The sequence below is a fragment of the Anopheles stephensi genome, chromosome 3 (genome assembly GCF_013141755.1).
Source record: "Anopheles stephensi strain Indian chromosome 3, UCI_ANSTEP_V1.0, whole genome shotgun sequence".
Classification (NCBI taxonomy): Eukaryota; Metazoa; Arthropoda; class Insecta; order Diptera; family Culicidae; genus Anopheles; species Anopheles stephensi.
The window spans coordinates 74,463,655-74,487,214 of record NC_050203.1 but is presented as its reverse complement, the minus strand read 5'-3'; the positions used below and the strand labels follow the sequence as shown (position 1 = coordinate 74,487,214).

The following is a 23,560-nucleotide window of genomic DNA, read 5'->3' as shown; positions in this document are numbered from 1 at the left end:
TCTCTCTCTCTCGTTCCCTCTTGTCCATGGTCGTTGTCATCGTCCTCGCATAATGGCGGATAAGTGGCACTTTGCTTTTTCCTTTTAAAGAAGAAGCAGAGAAAAAAAAGGCAAAACACGAGAAGGAATCAACCCGCTTGAAATGCCCGGTGCGCTTCCGATTCTGTTTTACTTGCGCTTCCGGATCCGCCGTCGTGTTCACGCCGTCGGGAGGCGATTCGAGCCGTCCCAAGGACGGGAATATATCTGTTCTCTCTCTTGAGTACGGTGCTTCGAAAGATGGGATAGTAGGGAAACGATGCCACTCAACAGAGGCCTGCTGGTTGGTTGGTTGGTTTGGTGGATTCGTTCGCGTTGGTCTCGGCAACTACCCAACCAAACACACACACCGACTGACAGAAAACGGAAGGTTTTCATTAAAGTAGCGGACGCATAAAAAATGTACGTCGTTTAAAAAGTTGACTGTACGACGGCTCTAGCCCGCGAGAGATAAAGGATCGATAACGGCGGCAGCCATACGGGCTGGCTGTACCGACTGCGGGGTTGGTTGCCTTCCACCCAGCAACCAAGGCACGGTATGGAAGATAATTTAATAGGTTTATCGTTTTCTTATCTGCAACTTCGTCGAAGGATGCGTCGAAGCTTAGCGGCCGGTTTGGCCGTGTAAAGCCCGGGCCCGGTAACAGCAACCGGATATTGAAAGAGTATCGTGGATCGATTTCATTCAATTTTCCACCACTTCCGGCGTGGTGAGAAAAACGCGTGTGCGCGCAAAAAATGGCGTTATTTCCGATTTTTTAGATTCGGTGTGAGGGCCCGTGAAAGAGGCTTCCAAAATTCACTACAAAAGTCATGTCCCATTCCAAAGATTTTTTTTCTCAAATTTTGCTGCCTCTAGCGGTGGTGTGAAAAAGGAAATTTCGGTCCTTTCCTGCTTCAGATGCTAGCGATGCAAAAAATACGGTGACCTTCACAATGATAGGGAGACTTCACTTTTGCACATTCAATTTTGGCTGGCTTCCGGACTCCGGCCCGAGGATGGAATGTTTCTCAACCAAATTCTCAGCACAAATAAAAAACGGCCAGCACTCTGTCGAATAATCGATGGTGTGTGGATGGAAGCCGTGCCCGGCCATTACCATCCTGAACGCTAAATCAACCCCGTCGGCATGTAAAACCACCAATTCCAAGCTTCTGAGAAAAAACATCCCCCGTGTCCCAGACATTACCCAGATGCCGCCACAACCACAAAACGCTACCAGTTGTCTGGCGCAGTTGGCCGCTCTTCACGCCCGTAACAGTGCTGCCCGTAAATCATTGCTGCGGTGACGGCTGGCGCTGACGATGGCTGGCTGGATCGGCAAACCGGGCCCATATTATCGGAGAGTGTCGGACGTACCCGCCAGCCTCGAAAATGTTGCTCATTTCCCGATGCCATTCAGCCACTTCCCGTTCATTAAACGTTTAGGCGCTTGCACGTTGCCATTACGACACCCGACCGAGGGCAATACCTCGGATGGCGGGAACAGAGGACACGAACCAAAAAAGAAGAAGGACAGCAACAAAACACAGGCCTTTATGGACGGGACAAACTTCCCATTTATCTCCATCAAACCTTCCCCCGTCCCGTCCGTTTTTTTTTTTTTGCCATTTTTGGTAAGTACCGGGCTACGCAAATGGGGCAGACTATTATTAGCCAAATTATAAGCGATGTCGCGCCACCGTGGCACGCCAACGTTTGCCAAAAGGGGACATTAATAAAATGAGTTAGTTGCAAGTGCGATTTTTTTGGTGTGTTGAAAGAGAAAGCCACTAAAAATAGGACTATCCAACCGACAAACAATATTTCAATTGCATACTTTTAGGCGCGCATGCATAAAAATTGGCTCTAAGGAAGCGCCTAGAGCTATGCAACTTGCGAGACAATTTTATTCTTTCAGGAAGCTTTTTCAATGCAGCTAGCAAGAATATTGTAGCGACTAGAAGCAACTCATCCCGCATACATATATGCTTCTGAATAATCATGAGCCAAAGAGAGAAAAAAAAAGAGTTACAGCCACAATAAGCTTTGAGAAGTTTTGATTAAAATTTCAAACATTGCAGCGACATATCGCGCACTCTCGCAGATTAAAACCGCAGCTTCTATTCATCATTCAAATTTATTCTGTAACCATTACTATTGTTCTGCCTCATCAGTAGTATAAAAATTCTAGCTCCCCATTTTTTTGATGCAAGAGTAGTAGAATTCGTACATTCACCTCCACGCTTGGTCGCTATTGTGTCGAGTTGTGGGAACCATTCAGAACCATTACTGAACATGATTTCTCTCTATTCTAGTCGGAGCAAATAAGACATTAATGCTGGGACGAGTTTCATTGTTTCTTGGACCTAGAATGGAAGTACTCCTCCATCCTCCTATTACCCAGTTGATTAATCCTTTCGTTCACGTTCTACACATGTCTTCTTCTCGTGAGGTATTGTGGTGGTAGAAAGAATAGTGAACGAGAACATACCCGACACTGTGACTTCTAATTTGAAAATTTTATCAAACCATTATCAAACGCTACGTACCTCTTTACCGAGTGTGCATACATGCTGTGGATGCCGAACAATGGCCCACCGTAGAATTACTGTCTCAAACAAAAGGTACTGAAGTGCACCAGCGAACTAACCTCAAAAAGTGTAAAACCGGAACATTCTTTAGTAACCGAAAATCGGATTCCGGTTCGCCGACCGGCAGCTATTGTTTCACTAGTTGGCGCCATTTTTTTCGTGTCTGTTTCCTGCTCACGACTTCCACTCGCTTCCCTTTACGCTTTTCCTTGTCCGCTTTAGTACATCGATTGGCATAGTAGAACATGACCTAACCTCACATCGGAAGCTGGCCTCCTTTCAGCTCGGGTTCGTTGTGACCATTTACTGGGAACAGTTTTCCGTCCGTCCGTCCGTCTCCAGTCAAACATTGGCGCCAGTAACCATCGCACAATCGACACACACACACACACACAGTGTGCCGGATGTGTTGAAAATTGTAACAAAATCGTAAAACATTGAAATCATAAATTTGCGCAAACAATGAGCGACCGTAAAGAGCAGGTCCGACATGGCTGCCAGTTTCGCTGCTGCATCTCATTTTTGGCTGGCCAACGACCGGATTATTATCCCTCCGCACATGATGGCGTAAATGGCGGAGATGACACAGCAAGTGCCATGGCGCGAGTGATAGAGTGCAGGAAATGTGAAACATTAGTACCATGGTTTCGGTTCGAACTGTGCTGTTAGGAAGTTTGAAGCAGTGGTACACGTCTACGACGTGGCAACATGTGTGGTGGCGAGTGAATGAGACCACTCTCCAAATGGATATGACGATAGCATGTTCAAATACGGTTCGTCTGAATGCAGAAAAAAAATGGAGCCGAATTTTAGGAACTCTCGCCCGTACAAGCTTTCCCCGGCCCGGGCATTCTGCTCCCATTATGAAGAAGTGCCGAGCAGCGTGGATGAATGGTACGCTACGATACCAACCCTAGTTACAGGCGCAACCATATCGTATTGTCCACGACTGACCAGCCGAAAAGATAATGTTACATCAACCACACTGCCTATACGCTCTGCCTTGGTTCAACTGGTGGAGCTATGAAAAGATTCTACGGCCATGTAACGAACCCCCGCACGGGACATGAGCTAGTCTAGCTCAACATTCAGCACAGAAAGCTCAGCAAATGAAACACGCTGCTCACGACACACGCGTACACGACACAGCAGCTGTGGACGTGGTCATGGCTATTGTGAAGAAGCGTTCCATGAATACGCTAGGACGCGTTCCTGTCTGACGGTGCTGCAACGATATCATCCGCCTAGGATTTGCACCATTTGCTGAAGAAGAGACGCGCTCATTGATTGTCCCCACAATCAAATCTAGTTCAGTGTGAACACGAGAGGGCAGTAAACGAAGTTCCGCATATACATATTGATACGACCGACTCAATTGCGCTGGCGCAATTGTTATTTATTGGTTCAATTTTGTGCCTTAGAAAATCGGAAGAACCCGAACGGAAATGACGCGCCCAACCGCAACAACTTTACAAGTCTCCGATGTGCTTGTAAGGGAGCAGAGGTAGAAAGCTCAAGATGTCTACGATAATATGAAAACAATCGATATAAATCAATTACCGGCGAACTTGCTATGAATCAAGGCGACTGGGGGATTGGGGCACGATATCCGGTGAAATTCACAAAAGCCCCTACTCAAACTCGAGAGAGAGTCCTCGTTGGTTTGGGCAAGACCTCTTCCTGAGCACTCTTCCCATACAAATCGTTGCAACATGACGCACTTTTGTGTGTGTTTGGTTTTTTGTTTCCACTTTTAATAGCCAGGGATTAACGGTGGCATCCATTGTTTATTTCCCATGCGTGCCATAAATTTTCAAACACGACCTGTGCCGATCGTCCACTGTGGAGTGGAACGTGTGCTACTCAGTGGTATCGATAATCTGCCAGGATCATTCGATCGGAAGGTAGCACAAAGCTTACAATGCCGATCGAGTGTCAAATTGTTTGCCACCGTAAACGGCACGTACTACCCTTACTCCCGGTGTCTAATGGCGTTGCCTAAAGAAGATAGATTTTAATCGAGTTTTTAAGCTAATTGAAAGTAAAATGATGAATTGCGGCCTGTTCCCACCACGGCTAGGCTACGTTCCGAACGGGGGTAACAGAAGCCACAAATCGATGGCAAGATCTTAATTTGCTTACTTGAATGGTATGCTTCACGAGCGCCGGGATGTTTGGATCCCACTGGATGGCTTCCCGGAGTGCGTTGCGACGGCCCCCTCACAGGAAGTCTCCCCGATATGAGTGAGTTCATTAATTACGCTGCTATGCCGGGAATCGTCTTCAGCCTTTCGAGACATCCCCAGGATGGATGGGACCGGTGTAGAAAGCTGGCCCACCCGGTGGGGTTTGTTAGAGACCAAAGCCAATCAATAGACCGATCGGTTCGGCGAAAGCGTTTCTAACCAACCCTTGCCGGGGACAGGACCCGGTGGGCAGGACATACACTATTCAGAGGTTAAATAGCCTTATTTGGGACGCATCGATTCCGGGATGCTGCCCACTTCCGGCAGGATGACATAGTTGAAAGGAAATTGTCTTCCGTCCTGACGTACACTTCAAACGAGAAGCGAGAATGTGTTTATGGGTGTATGATTAGCTACGGTGTGCGCCACGGTGAACCGGACTCGAGATGATAGCTTGTGCATTACATCAAATATAAACACTTCCCAGGTCGTTCCCTCCACCCGCCCGGGGGTGGGCGATAACTTCGATGACTGACCTTCGATCAAATCCCGGGTCGAAGGTGCCTTGGTTTGTCTTGTCGGACGGAAGCTCTTAACACGCAGGACGGCGCTCCCGGGGTATTGTGCGAATGTGTCGCTGTGTGTTGTGAAACGGGAAGTCAATTTTGCAATAACATTCTGTGCTACCGCAGCCATCCGTCAGAAGTGTAGCTTCCCGGAAAATCACTATCACGGCAGTGCGGGAAGGGATGCAGTTTTGTATAAATAAATACAAATTGCATACTTGCCGTTTCCGAGAGGGTAGACCTGCATTGATGAAGTACTTCTAGGAACTGCGCCGGTGCCAGAGCGGAAGCTCTGGACCACCTTTTTCAATTTCCTTATTAAAGTTTCGATGCTATATTGGTTTGTCCCTAGGCTCTGAAGGTACTGTCGTCTTCTGTATTTATAGAGCCATTACTAACTTATTGACTTAGTGACCCACAAGCGGTAAGGATTCTCGAACAGCAATAAGTTTGATGAAAAGTTTTGGACAAAACATGACTTAAATTTCTAGAACGGACAGAGCTTATTGTCTTGCTCCCACCAAGAGTTAGACCTATTTGGGCTATACTTTAAAAGAAAACATCTCCACAATGTGCTCCCCACAAGCAGTTAAAGCAATGACCACACACACACACACACACACACATCTCACTGTAGTTTATCATTTCTCGGACCATTTTGCCGACGGCTTTTCGGGCCGTTTGTCCGAGCGGGCGAAGCGAACCAAATTGGGCTTCTGTGGATCCCAACGATCGGAAATGGGAAACTGATTGCTTTCATGTTTAGAGATTATGAAGGCTTCGGCAACAATACCTCCCTCCCGCGATGCGCGCCCATGTGTTGTTACGAACCTGGGTCTGTCGGTCCGATCCAGCGCAACAAGCACGTGACAAGAATATCGTCATCAGCATCCCCGGAAGGATGGCTTCTTCCGGATGGATTTCGGGACGGGGGGTTTTTTTCGGGTCACGGTTCGTTTGCCGGTTGTCACACGAATCCATCGTAATCTAGTCAAACGGAGTCGTGGTGTACGAATGTGGCCATCACGTCACGTCACTCTTGGGCCTTGGTGTAGGGAGCCTCTGGAAGGAAAAGTTGCTCCAGCCAGTCGTCCCCCCGGTGGAAGTAATTTTGAGCACTATTACGTTAATGCTAACGATAGTATTCGACATTCGTTCGTTCGGTCAAGAAAACACGGTCAAGTTTTTTGAGTTACGTGATGGTTTTGGTCGGCTTTCTTAAAGCAATCTAGCTATGAATTAGATTCGATTTGCATGATATCAAGTTGGAGTTGGATTAAAGGAGAAATGCTCAATTCCTGCTAAAAGATCGGGATATTCCAAGATATCGACAGAAGCTCAAGATGTGATTGAAGTGTAACTTTTCCAAATCTCAGTATAACTTCTGGAAGATTTACCAGAAGATTTCCCAGAAAGAGATATCTTCAAGGATTCACCACTTCTTAAAATCTTGCTTGCTGCGTAACAGATCCACAAGATAACGAAGCTGTGCCTCGTGACGTCAATTGTTCGGCATTCCTTCTCCATACACCTCTCGTTTGACGCCCTATTGTCTGCGAGTACCGACGTGAATCTCTCGCTCGTCATGTCGAAGACTGGCAATGCGGAGAAACTCCTCACCGAAAAAAGATTATCCCGCACTAACTTCTCCAAACAGTTACGATAGCGATATGATAAGTTCCCCTGAGCAGTGCAAAGCGTTTTACCCCACCCACCAACGAACCCAAATATCTCAGCAAGTGGGTGTACTTGCTGCAGCTTCACCGGAAGTGGCACACTTGAATAGTTGGAATAGTTTGCGAAAACCACTGGGTAAAGCATCCACAAAAATGAGGTCGTGTCCGATAAGCATCAACCGCGTGACGAAGCGTTACGTGCAAGCAGTAGGTGGTGAGCTTTTTTCTGACTGATATATGTATAATTCGAGCACGACCGAAGCTCCCTCAGAGTTTGCTTTCTTCTATGCGCTTCGGGGATTCCTTTTTTTCGCCCTGATAAATTTTGCATCCCCGGCTCACCTAGTCCAGGGCTAGTCCCCCGGAGGCCCGGAAGTTCACCTTTAACCTCAATTTCTTGTGCTAGCAGAGACTGTTTGTGTTACAAAAGCTCCAGCGAACGTGTATATATATAGAGTGTATCGTAAAAATAAGGTTATGAGATGGATGGCAGGTTGAGATATGACAATGTGCTCCATTGTCTTGGTGCTCATCTTCGATGTTTATCCTGCCATCGCAGGTGGATCGGTCCCTGCAAGTGAGCCGTGATGGTTGCATACCTGCAGGGGTTTATGCACCTATTTCACTTTCCACTTCCTTTCACGGTGCCACTGTAACCGGTGGCGCAGGAAATGAGGATAGTTTGCATTTAGTTTCACTTTTTTTTCAAGGAGGCCATTTCCAATTACTTGTGGTGCCTGTCCTTTCACGGCAGTGCGATGATAGAAAGATACACATTAAGGTTACTTTTTCCGGAAATTCTATCTGCCCGACCTTTGGTGCCTACCTGTTGAATGGAAGATAGAAGGCACCCGTAGGTATGTCCGGTGTCTATTTTGAAACTGAATTTTTACTTCGAGATCTTGCGGAATAGAAACGAAGTGGCAATTTAATTTATATTGGCGATACAATAAGGACAGTTGGCTACTTCCTTGCGATATCTTGGCCTTATATTTTTGGATTCCTGGATGGTAAGTCCAGCATGCTGGGAGATGATCCCGTTGAGAGTTGATACCTGGTCCTTTCGTGCAATAAAGAGGTGAAAATAAAATGGAAAACACTTACGGTTTGCTTCATCCAGCTGCATCCCAAAACCACCATACGTCGTTTGTCAGCCCTAATAATCCTCGCCAAGCTTTCCACATCTGATGTGACACGTGTCACTGATTGTGCCGTTTTCAAAAACACTTCGTATCACTCAACTGCACAAGATTCACGTAACCGCAACATAAACATCGCTCGCGCAATTGCGCAATCTTCGACCGAAAACCGAAACTATAACTTTTTATGGATTTTATGGTTGCACTTCTTTCTTTCTGCACACGTGATAACACTGATAACACAGATGCCACACTAAAGTACCGACGAAAAAAAATCTCGCCGCTTAAACGCTCGATTCCTACTTCACAGTGTGTCGCGGTGTGTCTCTCTGCCAAAAGGTGGCGGAGCAAAAATCAAATTGTGTGTGCCCCAACCGTGTTGCTCTTTGACCTCAAGCACCGTAACGGAGGCAGGAAAGAGATGGACGATTCGCACCGCAAAGCCGCTCTTTTGCTGGCACACACACACACGTGCTGTGCGAATATATGGGCCAAACCCACGCTCGCTGGCACTAGCGGTGACGATCGATCGATAAAAACGTTTTTGGGCCAATTTTTGGGCTTCCCAACCTGAGCTGATAACTTTGTGACAGCGTGTGTGTGTGTGTGTGTGGGGGGGGGGGGGGATTGAAATAGGAAAAAAAACTTTTATTTGCTACTTTCTTCAAGGTTACACAGCGAGAAGGTTAGGTTGTCTTTTATTCCTTTTAATGAATGACGCCAGGGGCGTACTGTCGGTAAAATTGGGTCACACCACTGAAACAAAAGCACAACCAATTCTCCCGCGTCCTTTTTTCGGAGATGTTGTTCGTTTAAAGGGGGATACTGTTATCTCGGTTACGGTAAATATTTTTGAGAGAATGTGTATGGGTGTGTTAAGCAGATAAAAAGAGAATTAAAGAGAGGTACAAAATCAATGAATCAAGCGCAGGTGTGGTGCTTCTTCCTTTGTCCACTGCAGTCTTTTTTGTTGGGGCTTTAATCACCTTCATTTGGAGCACGGCCTCAGCTTGGCAATGAATTTAAAAGGCTTGATGCGAAAACGGGACAGCTATAGGTCTCGATCGAGCACCCCTGGGCTACTGTTGACACGCACTAGTATTAGTAGCTTAGAACGATCCCATTTCGGAGATCATCTCCCACACGCAATGATCGCAACGCAATCTCGCACTAATTACTCACCCACACACGCACACACGCATAGCATCCTTTTATCTCATCACCGACCGACGCATCAGCCTTATCAGCCGTCGATGCTTATCGCGCATCTCACGCTCGATCATTTCGTTCCCGTTATTCTTACGAACCGGTTGCGTTGTTTTGCCGTTGCGTTGTGCAGATTCTAACCTCAACTTCATTGCACCTGTTCGAAGGCATAGGTTACGCGATAACACGATCGATCTGCAACGCCGTATTTGTGAGCAGTGTGAAAAAAAATATAACGCAAAACCACGTGTTGATCACGTGTCGTGTTGTGCCAGAGTGCTGTTTTCTTCCCCCCAACAAGTGTTGCATGCTTCCACGTGAGTCGTGACCCCTCACCCCCATTTGTACGTCGTTCCGTGAACGTCAAGTTAAAAAGTCTACCTCCAGAAATACCTCCAACGCGTGTGGTATAGTGAATTAATTTTTTTTTTTGAGGCTCATTACGAAGACTTGTGATTTTTTTATTTCGAAAAGTTTGTGAACTGTGACTGTGAAAAAGAAGAGTTTTTTTTTTACTATTGTGCGGTATAATTCTTATCGGGAAGAGCAAAAACATTTTACTTTGGGAAGGGCACGATGAAGATGCTTACGTACAGCGCGCAGCAGATGTCGCAGGCCGGGGACCAGGATATGTTGTCGTGTCCGATGGCAGTGGATGTTTCGCCGGACGAGCTAGACAATGTGTAAGTATGGACATATGAAGAAGAAAAACGCACACACACTTTACTTCCATGCATGATCCAGCCCGGACGGCCATTTTGTGACGAACGTGTGGCGAGCGAGCGTAAGTACGTGATCGCACCGCCGAACGGCAGTACAGAGCACACACGCTTGTTGCGTATCGGATGCCGAAGGTCGAAAGGTCTACTTCTTGCTCTGCTTGGCTTAACGAGCTCTGCTGGTTGGCTGCTGAGTACCTTGCTAGGGGTAAAATCCAAGTCACAGAAAGCCAGAAATGGCAGGCCGAGCCCTTTCGAGGTTGTAGTGCCAAGGAAGAAGAGGAAGAAGAAAATGAAGGTTTGCGCTGACCATATATTGGCTTACTAGACTTATTTATGCCACGTACCACCACGAGAAAAAGGTCCTAACAGGATTCAATATCCTTTCCCGCCATGAGAAAGCACATCTCACCGCATCTTCTCGGTCTCCGTCGCCACTTCTAAGTCATTCTAGGTCGAAAATCATTCTCTCACTATTTCTTGAAGTCTGTGGCAACAGAGATCAAACCTTGAAGCCCAGCAAGAGCCAGCTTTATTGAACTTTTCTGCCCCCAAAACTGTCTCAAGGTCTTGGACTGAGGTGGAGAGTAAACGATTTTTCCACGAGTTGTTGCACACGAAACATTGCCTGCAGGTTGGCCCTGAAGAAGCTTGAATCCCATTCAGCGTTATCGTACACAGCACCATCGGTCTCCTGGTCTGTTGCACACATTTAAGCTTTTTTTCGTGCGGTCCAGTCGTCATCGTCGTCCAGCATTGCGATATGCGTCGGTGACATCGGTGCTTCTGACTGCGGTTTCCATCGAAGGCTTAACCTCTGGAAAAAGGCAGCAAAAACTGTCGTGAATCGTGTGTCAGCGTACAGTGGGTCAAAACATCCGCAAGTACATGCCAAGTGTCGTGTCCTATCCACCTTACAGATTCGCTTCTGTGCGTTCGACCGGTTTTTATTTGCGTGAGTATCTTTCCCATCGTACCAAGCTGTTTAATGTACAAAGGTAGAACAAGTTATAACTGATGTTTCTTTATTTTAGATTACACTTACAGTACGGCGCTGGGCATTGCTGGAAATAAAATTACAACTTGTACGAAAATAACAAAACCTATCTCAGCGAAGCGGTACACCGAACGAATCGTAATCGTAACACACATTCCGCAGAAAAGCCAACTCGTTAAGTGCTCAGGTGCACTGGTACGTAGTGGGAAAAAGTGCCGGTCGTAGGAAAAAAATCCCCCGGAATGATCTTGTAATGGCATTACGGTTTAATCCTTGGTCCTGTGCACTGCGACTTCCTTTCCTGGACTTGCGGATAATCACGTGGAAAAGCGACACAAGTAAACGAGAGAGACAGAGCGAGAGACTGACGCAGACTAGTGTCACACAGAGGACACACAGGAAGAACTGGATCTGACTCGGTTATTCACACTGTTGGTTTTCATAATTCGCCAACCACACAGATCCACTCCCGCATCCCGCATAGGAGGAACGAAGCGCACGAAACAGGGTTAGAAGTTACCAAACAAACCGAAGAAGATGGCCACTTCAAACCTCCCCCTGTAAGAAAGAGATTCTTCCGACGATTCTCCACACCATGCGAAAGGGACTGTCGGAAAAAGAAAACTTCACGGAGGAACGTAAGCGTCGAGTTTGCCTGTTGGCTGCTGCCAACTTCCTTCCCCGGAGCGCTTTCGACTTTCGCCGGCCCGTTGCATTTCAAAGCAAGATAAACGTCTAAAGACTTACTCAGTTTTGTTTTAAAATGTTATTAATTAGTTTCACCAGCCAACGGTCGCCTGTACCGAGTGCAGTTGGTGTTAGCGTACGGCACAACTAAAAGCATGGCCACGAGACACTGCTCCCTGTTTATCCCTGTTTTATCCTGGTGTGCGTTGTCCTGCCTGTCCTGGTTGGTAGTCTGTTGGCTTCTTTTTGCCCCGCTCTCGGAGCAAAGTTGTCTGTTTGGGGTCAGATAACGTTAACGCGAGGCTGGGCTAAGCTCCTCCAGATTCCAACACGGGCGCCTGGGGTAGGTGTAAAACTTAAGTCAAACGAATTGCTTCGGTCGTTGAGAATTTCTGTAGACGGCATGATAAAGTCCCGACACTCGGGGCTTTCTTCTTCGTACACACAAGTACATCCAACGATACAAAGCGAAGCACGTCGTCACACGATGTTCAAGTGCACGGACTGCGGAAGATCCCGGACACAGAGATGGGAAGGAATTTTTCGGCGAATTCGTTTGGTCGCGCCGGACGGACTTGATGATGTGTCCTGCCTGTCGTCCTTTCCATCGTTTGCCGAAAGTAATTAGATTGGCCGTACGTGATACTCTTGGCCCTAGTGGAGCGCGTAACAAATGGAATTGGACTGGTGCAGTGTCTGATCAAATCTTGGTACGAAGCTTGTTTCATTTACAAAAGGATATTGCAAGAAAACAAAAACACCTTCTAAAAATGTACTGTACACCGGTGAGGAACTGTCAGGTAGCTTAAACTCCTTCACCGGGTGTACGGTGGGTATGTAGATGTTGCATTTGTAAGCAACTTCTTCAGTAACTTCTTTGCTTCAGTGCTTTTTTTTTGTTGCTTCGCCAGCTAGCGTTCCAGCAAAAGTATCATTGGACTTGGCCGGTCGGTGCGCGCAGTATGCGGCAGCAAAGTTTATAATTAGCTGTGAAGCAATTTTGCTTTAGCATGAATAGTAATTAATTGACGCTACCCCGGCTAGTGGTAATTAGCGCTGTTTACATACTGGGTTTCTTATGCTTTCCTTTGCTAAACTGTTTTTAAAGCGGGGAATAAGGAAAGAGTTCGTAGAGCGTTTGTTGGCGTTCCTGGAGATGCTGAGGAGGGAAAGCAGTTAGAGTGTAAGATTTTTTTGAACTGCTAAACTCTGAAAATATCCTGGTGTTAGTTAATGGTTAAGACTCGAAAATGTCTTACTCGAGGATATCCGAGAAGAGTTTAAGGATGCAACGAATTAGGATGTACATGCAGTTGTACATGCAGTTAGGCTCATCATGGCGGAAGGTTATTTCAAAAATTGCGTACATTCAATGAGTAAAATCATTGTCTTTAGTAGACATCTGTTGGTCAGGAGATTCAACCGCATCAAGATTCTCCTAACAAGTCCTATCATGTTTATGATATGATCCTTCAAATGAGGAGCGAAGGAATCAAGATATGAGCTTCTGAGGGTTTTATTGCTATTAAACTTAGATCCAGGGTTCAGAGCGTTTACAGAGATAAACATGAAGGACAAGATCTCCTTTCTTAGTGGCAGACAATTTTAAATAAAGAATAGTTGGTGCAGCTTCGATCAAATAGACTCCTGACTGACTTACGCAAGGAGCAATAGAGTTTTTAACGTATATCAGACGACCTTTTTCATTTATTCTATATCCAAGACAGCGTAATTGCTGATCGCCAAGGACCAACCAGAACACAAAAAAATCCCAAGCATTTATTTGTGAGACAACCTTGGCCAAGGTTTTAGTCGTTACTCACCATTACTGAGCAGGATTATACACCAAAAATCAAATGACGATACGTATGTTTATATTGTTTGACGTGGAAGGAATTAACATACATTTATGAACTGTTTGAATAAATAACTTATAATATCAATATAAATCTTATAAATATAGTTTTTGTATAATGTCTGAAACACTGGAGCGAATTAAGCTCGAATTGAACTCTATATAAATCGTCTATTTTAGGCTTCTTCTGTGCCAATTACACAATAATTATTAAGAAAACACGGGAATCAAATTTTAATAGCATTTTCCCAGAATCATTTCCATTTTTCGCACCTCCATCACCACCGAACACTGACTCAGACATCTGGTAGTGTTTTTCGTAATAAAATTCCCCAATTTTCCCAGTATTGTACATAATGCTGAACAAAATACGTCTGAAACACATTCCTCTAGACGCGCGTTTCGGAATGAAAATTATTTCCGTACGCTTTTTTTTTGTGTGCGGAAAATTCCTAGTACCATTGATTGTCTCACCGTGCCGTAATCGCGGCATCCCAGCAGCACCACGCTCATTGACCAGTGCGGCGTAATGAAATTATATCAGCTACAGCGCGCCCGCGCCATCTGCTAAATCACTCAATTTATTCGTAATTACGTTTTTTCGGCTACCGTCACCATCACACGGTTACGCTCTACGTCGGCCTCTTAGGAAAGTTTCTTGCTGTTTGAACATCATCACTTCTCCACACGGCAACCGAAAGCCAACGGGAGAACGGATGCCGGCCGCGCCTCTGTCATCAATTTAATTCCATTTCCTTTGATTCAATTAAGTGTCCTTAGCGGGCATTGTGTCGACGACGGCGAGCCGCTCTCTGTCGAATATGGTTTGGCTTCTCATTTTTGACCTCGTGGAGGCTTGTTGTGCTGAATTCCCGGTGTTTAATTTGATCAGCTAGAGGGTATTTTTTTCATTCTACTCCAGACAAGAAAACAAAACGGGAACGAAATTATTCAAATGACTTTTCCCAAGGTGGAATTCCGAGTCCCTCTGTGTGAAGGCACAATTAGTCTTGAAATCGAAAGTCCCCAACCATCGTGGGCGAAAGATTTTTATCCTCTTTTCCACCTGCTTGCTCACGGGAAATGTTCTGCAAATGCGGCGTCGGTAGGCACATTCACCCGAACCGAGGCAGGCGGACATTCATTCAATTTTTGTGCCCACCCAGTCTCTCGAATAAATCTCGTGATTGATGGTTCCTGGGGAATGGTGTGTTAGGTGCTCCAAGACACCGGCAACCAGCATGGGCCTCGCAACGACCATCATCAATCGATGGAAGGGCGGCGCATCATTCTTTACGAAACGCGTCGTCAGCAAACACGCGACGAAAGGATCCGAACGGCAGGGTCAGTGATTTGGAAAATTATAATCCACTTCTCTGGCGTTGTTTCGGGAAGGTACAGGCACCCCAAAACTAAAACAATCGAACCGAATTGCTGAAAGCGAGCGCTGATTTTGTCGTTTATCAATCGTCAACGTGGTGTTAGAAGAAAGCGAGCCACCGATATGAATGGATTGATCGGTGGGTCGTAAACATCGTTCTAATAAACCTGTCCTTTGACTGATATACTTGTACGACACCGATAGAGGATCGATTCCTGGGGGGGCGGCTTTCTAAAACCGGCACGTGCCGGACACACGCCCTTCCGATGCTTATTGGAGTGTGCTGAGCTTCGCGGATGAGTGAAAGAAATGAGTGAAAACTCGTTCGGGTGGGTTTTTTTTTATTGCAAAACTAAACCCCAGAAAGGTTTGCACAGACGAACATATTTATCATCGTCGTTCCCGGGATTCATCTTCCATCATGTCCTTCTTCTGCACCGGGTATAGCAACGTGAACACACACACGAGGTGGATTTATATTTTGCCCCACCGGTGTCTCGATTCGAGCGACCTCGATCCACCATACATGTCTGCGGTGAGCCCTCGATACGATACAGCTATACGTTCCGGCGAACTACCACCACCGGTGAGTTCATTAAATTCGCCACGGATCGGCGAACTCAAATGCAATATCGAAAATAATTGAATCTAATATTTCATCCTCGTCCTGCTTTTCCAGTGTGCCAGCAATGCCAGCAATTCCCTCACGGCACCCGGCAATTCACAATATATAGATAACCATGACGAGCGAAAAGAAGCACCAGAACTGCATCCTTTGGACGAGGGAACACACGGGAGCTTTGCGCACAACGTCGATAATAACAAAGTGTGTCGTCCATCCAATGGAGACGTGTCCACCCTGACGAACCTCTTTCGCGTGCTCTCTACGTTACGCTAGAGCCCCGTAGAAAACGAGCCCGAAATTGGCGGAACGTTCCAAACACAAAGGGGAAAGCGCATCCTGACTTCTTCACTCAATTCTTTTAACCTAACCTCACTGCTGATCGCTTCAAAATGACAACGACGAGACCACATGATGGTGTTTTGATGGCGGGCTGACGGACGTGGGCAAAATCGTTGTAGTCACGCTGTTTATCACCCGACCAACAGATGGCTGGTTCGTTTACGATCCAACAGTTTCTTTTTTTTTCGGGTGAACCCCGGAGTTTGGGCTCATCCCCACCGATTCTGTTTGATTGCACGAGCACGGCGGCCAAAGATGATGAGGATCTTTTCGCGCTAATCAGCATTCAGGCCCACCCCGGAACAACGCTGCGGTCATCTTTAATATTGTACGTGCTCTGTTGCGGACGGGCGAGCACCAGCGCAACACTTGACCCGCACATCGGAAGGACCGGATGACCATCATCACAATGGCCACAGTACAAGAGAGAAAAAAAAACTACGGAGAACGAAACCTTCCGAGCCACGCTTAATGAGTGATGCGTTTTATATCGTTCCTGGGTTCCTTTTTTTGTGGCGCTTGTCCGTTTTATTAGACGATAAAAATTTTATCCACCAACTTCTTCAATCCACTGCTGGCGTTGCTTGTTGTGGGATGACCAGCAAGTAAAGGTTTTTCTTTTCCCGAAACATCGATCCCGGAAAACCTCCAAATAAAGCGCTCCTTCCAGCAACGGTCCCATGCTTATGATGGTCGGTCGCGTTTGTTTCTGTCTCTTGGAAGCTGTCAGTGCGCTGTATGCTGGCCCGGGACAAAACCATAAAGCATAAACATCCTCCCATCAATAAGGTGTGACGAGATTAGGTTTTGCTTTGCGCTTTGCCGCTTCATTCGCCACGACAACCAATTTGCGTTGCCAACCCGTCCCGGCAATGCGGGCACGCGCAGCATTCCCATTCGAGTCACGTGCTCGGAACGCGACGGTGAAGAATCGTCCAGGGATCGTCTGCCGTTAAATTGCCACATCGTGACAAATGATTTTCATAACGAACGAACGACGCCGCAGGGACTCGACTGGCCGGGCGGGAAATGAATCTGTCCCTTGGAGGGGGGGGGGGGGGGGGGGGGGCTCTCGCCTGACGTCGTTAGTGGCAAAAGTGTGAAGAAAAGCGTTAAGAGGCGGAAACAATCATTCGAAGAGTGGACATTTTGAAATTGAATTTGTTGTACGGTAAAGGAAGTTTCCTTAAGAGTTTGGGGACCCAGGTGTTACTGTAGAATAACGCTATTGAAGATTATTTTCTTATCTCCAATTGCAAAGCTTCTCATATTGAGTCATATTTAAGCTTTATCGATACAAGCGTCCAGTTTTGATTCGCAACCGATAATCTCCCTTCCCAAAACTGTTTGCTAAACCACTTATCGACTTTTGTCCGTCTTCCGTCTGCTTTGCAGTGCCATCATGAACATGACCAACACCGCCAGCAGCATCGTCAGTGCGAACGTCACCAGCATGAACCTCAACAGCCCCGGCAGCAACAACAATAACAATCATACGCTGAACAACAACAATCCCAAGGTGATAAACAACAACACGGCGATCGTGGACGGGTCCGGCAAGGTGTCACCGTGCCAGGAGCAGGACGAGGAGGTGGTCGGCGACCAGCCCGACCCGGACTACATCAAGATGTTCGTCGGGCAGGTGCCCCGGTCGATGGACGAGCAGCAGCTGAAGGAGATGTTCGAGGAGTTCGGGCGCGTTCACCAGATCAACGTGCTGCGGGACAAAACGTCCGGTCAGAGCAAGGGTGAGTGTCCTGTCCATAGCAACAACAACAACAACAACAGGAAGGCGATATTTTCCCGTTAATTGATTTGCCACTCAAGAGACAACAAAGCGAGGCATCGAGGGGACAAGCAAAAAATGCCGAAGGAAGGTTTTCCACTGCGCAGGAATTTTGTCGAGGACATTCGTACGCTCGCCGAGGAGACATCCGCTGGTCGGTAGAGCGAATGAATGTCTATCTTGTTTTTTTGCGGCAGTTTTAGACGAGTTTAAGTGAAAAAAAGTGTACGGATCTGAAGAGAAGAGAAGAGGAAACTGTACATTCCGGATGTCGTCCGTTGATTCCCCGAGTACCCGGCCTCGGCTCGTCCAAGGTTTGAAGAGTATGACGCAGTCGGCCATTCCTTTTCGGAGGGTGGCGGAAACCAAACAACATCGGGGACAATAAGGATTGATTTTTTTTAAATATCTCCACCCTTTCTGGAGAGCGCAACCGTTTTGGCAGGTGGCATACATGGCGCTCCGTTGTGTACCTGCAGGATGAAGCCTTGTCTTTTTTTTTTTGGTGTTCAGATTTTTGACGCCATTTTTCTGTGTTCTCCAGTACATTGTGTTAAGGGAATTTAAAGTATGACGCCATAAAAAAGTACAGAACCCTTGCTCCAAACACAAACTTATCAGTTCCGAGCTTTTTGCTGCCACTTTTGATAACTTGTTCCCTTTTGTCACGCTTGATGACCTTTCCCCCGATGGATCTCCTGCCCAAGTGCCGGCGGGTTGAATGTTGAGTGAAAGCGAATAATCGAACGACAGGCAAGTGAACGGCTGTCCTAGCTACTACCAGTTAAGGGCATAACCCCGCGACGGCGAAGGAATTGGAATGCCGCTTGATGTTTGTGACAGTCTCGGGTGTGAGAAGGACCTTCGCACAAGTACGAAGCCGAACACAGGCGAACCACTTTCGGTGCCGATCAACGTACGGTGGACGTGCTACGGAACGATTTTCGATGGCCATTGGCTTCGAGTTTCGGGACAGCTGACCTCCAACGGACGGGCACAATGGCAAGCGTAGTATTGCCCGAAGGTTCCGGGAGGACGTCCGGAAGTGGAGAACTGTTGATTTCCAATCCATTACTCATTTCTCGCTTCTCTCTCATCGGTTGATGTTGACTAGTAAAACGTGTTGACCCGCGTTGAAGCCTTCCAGCAGGGACTCGGGCCAAAAATAAAGCTTCCAAAACCAATGAGGGAAAAACTGGTGTCACTGGTCATTCTCGCCACCGTTTGACGTTGGCTGGATGTTGAAGGACACCGTTTGGTGCACCGATAATGGTCGGCGACGCCTTTTTTTTTGTTGTCATCCAGCTACACTGTGGCGCACTGTAAGTGAAGATTTGCGATGACGTCGTTGACGTCGTTCGGCAAAATGGGCACTACCGATTTGTTCCTCCGGGAACGCCAGCAGCGGGACAACCGTGGAAAGAGAGCCACGGTCATGGTTGAAATCGGTCAAAAAATAAAGGCACATCACACCAGGTTCGACAGACAGTTACTTCTTTTACGTTTACGTGGATTTTCGGGATCGTCCCTTTGGAGGGGGGAGGGATAGGGACTTAAAACTTTCTAAGAGGAGCATTCAACTACTACTACGTACGACGTAAGTGGAAAAGAGCAGAGATTAGTGCCTTTTTTGTCGACCGATTTTTGTTTGCTTAGCTTTCCAAGTTAGCAAGATTGGAGGGTGAAAGTACTTTGGCAAATAAATCGATTCTTCAGGGTACTTTTCTTTGGAGAGTCGCACACTACAGTTTGGTGACTTCTTTTTCTCTTTTTGGGTAACCAACTACTAATGGGGATGGGTTTTAATGCTATGATGGAATTTTAAGACCTTAGCAATACCCAACGAATAGGACGTGAAGTAAAAATGACAACTGAAACTTAAGTATAAAGTCATTCAATGCACCGATTTATTGGAAAACCGTGGTTTCATAGTTGGTTTCACACCGGTACCAAGTCCTGTGTTATTCAGCTTTAAGCAGAGTAAATGGGAAGCTAGACCAATGGCAGACCAAGTCCTAGAATTAGTAGTGTCAAACATGAAATAGAGTAGAAAACATCATAATAGTACTACTGACTGTGTTCTTAGCAGCTGTTAAGGCCTTTAGGTTTAATTAAAATGTATTTAGTACCGTTTATAATCATGTCTAAACGGTTGACATGGTCATCTCTTACCTAAATCTCAACCGAAACCGAATATCCAGTCGTGGACGAGATTTGTTGAAAAGTATATTTCATTCCGGTTTAGAACCTAGACCGGGCGTATCGCTAAAACAGTACGTTTGCGACGCTGCTATTTGCTTAGATAAGCATTCTGATGCTATAATGGCTATTTAACAGTCGCATAGCTAACCAGTTACTTGACACAATCAATTTAAATTCATTTTAATGTAATTGAACCTGCAAAAGCTACATTTCGGGATACATGTCCTATCTAAATCAGTTCGAAACATAAAGCTAATGGCATAAAATGATTATAGGAAAGCAGCAAGACTTTAGAGAGCCCTAGTGCCCCACCATCAATCGATCAGCATCAGCATCAGCCAATTCCGGGAGATACATCATGATTCATCATTATTATCCCTCGATTGCAAAAAACATAACCCCCACCGGAACAAGGCCGAGATTTTCAACCTCCTTCAAGACACCTTCCAAAACAGCCGAATTTCAATTACCCAATGTGTAGTCATGATTACCGCGATGATGTTTCGCTTTATCGAAATATCGGGGGTTGGCGCACGTGGCCGCAAACAACCCCCTGGCCATGGGGATACGTGTGCCGAATGGAAACTTCCTCCATAGGAAGATACCGAGCATCAACATCTTTTGCACACCGCCACAGAAAGAGCCGGTGCCTTCTTTGAAACAAAAATCCACTCACGTCATCGGGCGTAAAGCCCGCATTTTGTCATGATTGTTCCGGCACCAAAAAAAAGACACAACCCGCAGAAAATTTAGCAACATTTTTCGATTACCTCATCAGACTCGAATACATATACCTGTTCGTTGCCGGTGCTTGCTTCTTGGAGCTGACGAAGTTCCTGTCAGTCAGCCTGCTGGCTGTCGCCGATAGGGACAGGAACGTGTCATGACCTCATTGCTCGACGTTCCGGGCCTTTTTTGTGTGTGTGCACTTTCCCTTCCGAAGGGAAGAAAATGTCAAATCAGTGATCTGGTGAAGATATTCCATCCAGCCTTCGTCTGCCCCGCTTGGCTTGAAGATCCGAGGGTTGAAATCCGATTCTTCCAAGGTACAGTGCGTGGCAGTTCATATGCTACACTGTGCTTCTCTTCCCTACATTCTCGGTGTGTTTGTTTTACGTGCGGACGTTACGTTGCGTTGCCCGGGCTAAAAATTATGTATCAGTTCCGTGTCGTTTTCAACGGCTTTCCTCGGTAAGCCAGAGAGTGCCCAGTGTGTGTGTGTGTGTGCGCGCTATTCACCATCCCATTTAAGATGATGGTTTTTCCCTGGGTTTTACGAAGGCACTCCAACGCCCCACAAACATGACACTGCGTGACGCACTTGAAACGCACGTTTGGCTAACATCTTTTTCCTATTTACGGAATCCCCGAAGGATTTTCAAGTGAGTTGGAAGGGAGCGCAAGAACAGAAAAATGAAAAGCGTATGAAGAAGATACAAAAAAAAGAACAGGCCCAAGCCCCTTTCTAAGAGCAGAATCAACGTGACAAAGCGTTATTTTTCAAACGGGCCGAGATTTTTTCCATTTTTTTCGCTTTTGTCCTCAAAACCACCCCCCCCCCCCTAATTCTCCCACACATCAACATTACAGTTTTGTCTTCCTGCTGCTGCTGTGCCATCATCCTTGTGGCAGTATTGGTTTTACTCTAATTTAAATTCAAGCCGAAATTGAATCAAAACGCACTTCACATGCTTCAAACCAGATTGTCGGCGTGGCGAAGGGTGGTGGGGAGGCCGCTGAGGGATGGATGCAGGTTTTAGCGAGTGCGTTGAGTGCTTTGAGGTTATGGGTGGTTGGTGATGAACACACCGAGGAATGATGGTGAACAGTAATCAAAATCGTGTGCGTGTTCTGCCTGTGGATATTGTCGGTTACCCAACAATGAGTCAACTTTTTTTCGTTTTGCTGGCTGTTTGTCAAGAATTGGCCTGTTTTTGTTTTGCGAAAGTGGTGGTGTTTTGCTTAAGAAAACATGCCAAACAGTGTGTCCCCGTTTTTGGTTGAGACCCGGAACGATGAATTTTAATTACAGATCACAGTCACACTCGGGACAAGGTTATACCGGGGCTCAGTGATGGACTTGGTTGGAGGGCTTAGTTGATCTCATTATGTTCTCTTTTTTCAGCAGTTTTTTATAATATTGTTTATTAATAATCTACAGTTTACTCTAACCTTATAATTAGTTACAATTTTTATATTTTTTTCCATGAAGTTTTCTGTTTTGTGAATTACACAATATTAGTATGATGACATAAGGAGAATTTTCTCTTAATTCTTTTGTAAGCTAAATATAATGCAATGTCCTTTTTATTTATATATATTTCAATATTCTAAGTTTTTCAATATTTTTTTTCAATTTAATCTTTGTTTTGTAATTCGATTCAATTTTTTTATAATAATTTTCTTTATTCTTAAAGGACGGCCTGGCCTGGTGTTGCAATTTTTTTATTTTAATAAACTGAAAACAAATGAGGTAGTTTTCTGACTCTTATAACATAATATAATGTTTTGCATTAAATGTTTTACTTTTCACACATTCAATTGAAATTCTTATTAATATACTTAGTTTTTACAATCCATTTTAAATTCCTTCTTCAACTTAAAGAGCTCCAGAATTCTTAAACAAAATTTCAACGCTGAATTGGACTAATTTTTATTTAAAATTTCATGTCATTTTTATTTTTAACCCTGATCAACCTATGTTTTTGCTAATTCTATTGCTTAGAATAGAATCACTTGTTAGTGTATTGAATTTTTGTATTTTTGTTGTATACATTTTCAATACCTCTACGTTTATGGCACCAACTTTAAAGATTTAAATTGAGAGTTTTAACCAGTGGCACGACACCAGCAATTTTCTTTGAACCACGCGAAAACCCCCCTGTAGCTTAGTCGTATCAAGTCGAAAGTCTTGCGGTATTAGCGATATGAAAAACCTGCCCCGAGTTTAACACGATCTGCCTCGTCGGATTTAGTCTCGCTGCTTATTGAGCTCCAACCCTAGCCCGAACGCAAATTTATTCCTTCTGCCTGCTCAAGAATGTGGTTTTTACTTTAAAGTATTAAACTTTAAAACGCAACTACGACGAAGATGGTGGAACGAATTTCTAAATCAGTTATCCTTGTTTGGTTTAAAAAGCTAGCAGATACTCCCCGCTAGAATTGTGACTTTGGGCTTAGATTAGTTTAATTTTTCGACCACATCAGCTTGTGTCGGGCCGAGTATCCTTGCGATGTCACTGGGATAGCAAACTGGGAACCGTACAGAATCGTGATGGAGCCAAACATCGGGCTAATAATGACGGTCTGTCGGCGAAAGGATTAACCGTGATAATAACCTTGTAGTCAGGGTTTTTTGGCCCAAAACATCCCCCCCTTTCCTCCCCAATTCACCGCTTCTCACTCCTCTCTCCTAGCTGACCTATTTTTCATCGAGCTCCGGGAGCTTTCTTTTTGCCTGTTTGCTTGTGCTAAAATCATTGACCAGTCCAACGCCAAATCCTCAACCCTCCCCCTGGAACACCAGCAAAACTTGATTTAGGTCCGGTGGATTTGTAATTAGCCGGCGGATGATTTTTCCCCC

The 23,560-nt window shown here is 45.7% G+C and overlaps 1 protein-coding gene across 12 annotated transcripts in view; it reads left to right on the top strand.

Annotated features, from left to right (window-relative positions):
- Positions 1–23,560, top strand: part of LOC118510739 (CUGBP Elav-like family member 2) — a 280,203-nt gene that overhangs the window by 128,899 nt on the left and 127,744 nt on the right. For 10 of the 12 annotated variants that reach the window (XR_004906058.1, XM_036052957.1, XM_036052964.1 and 7 more), the window contains one exon: positions 17,385–17,737. Coding sequence is in view for 11 of the 12 variants with exons in the window: in XM_036052957.1 (XP_035908850.1) it covers positions 17,385–17,737 (353 nt within the window). In the remaining variant the exon portion in view is untranslated. Of the gene's footprint in view, positions 1–9,433; positions 10,070–17,384; positions 17,738–23,560 lie in introns of those variants that run through there. The other 2 variants (XM_036052966.1, XM_036052967.1) reach the window with 2 other exon arrangements.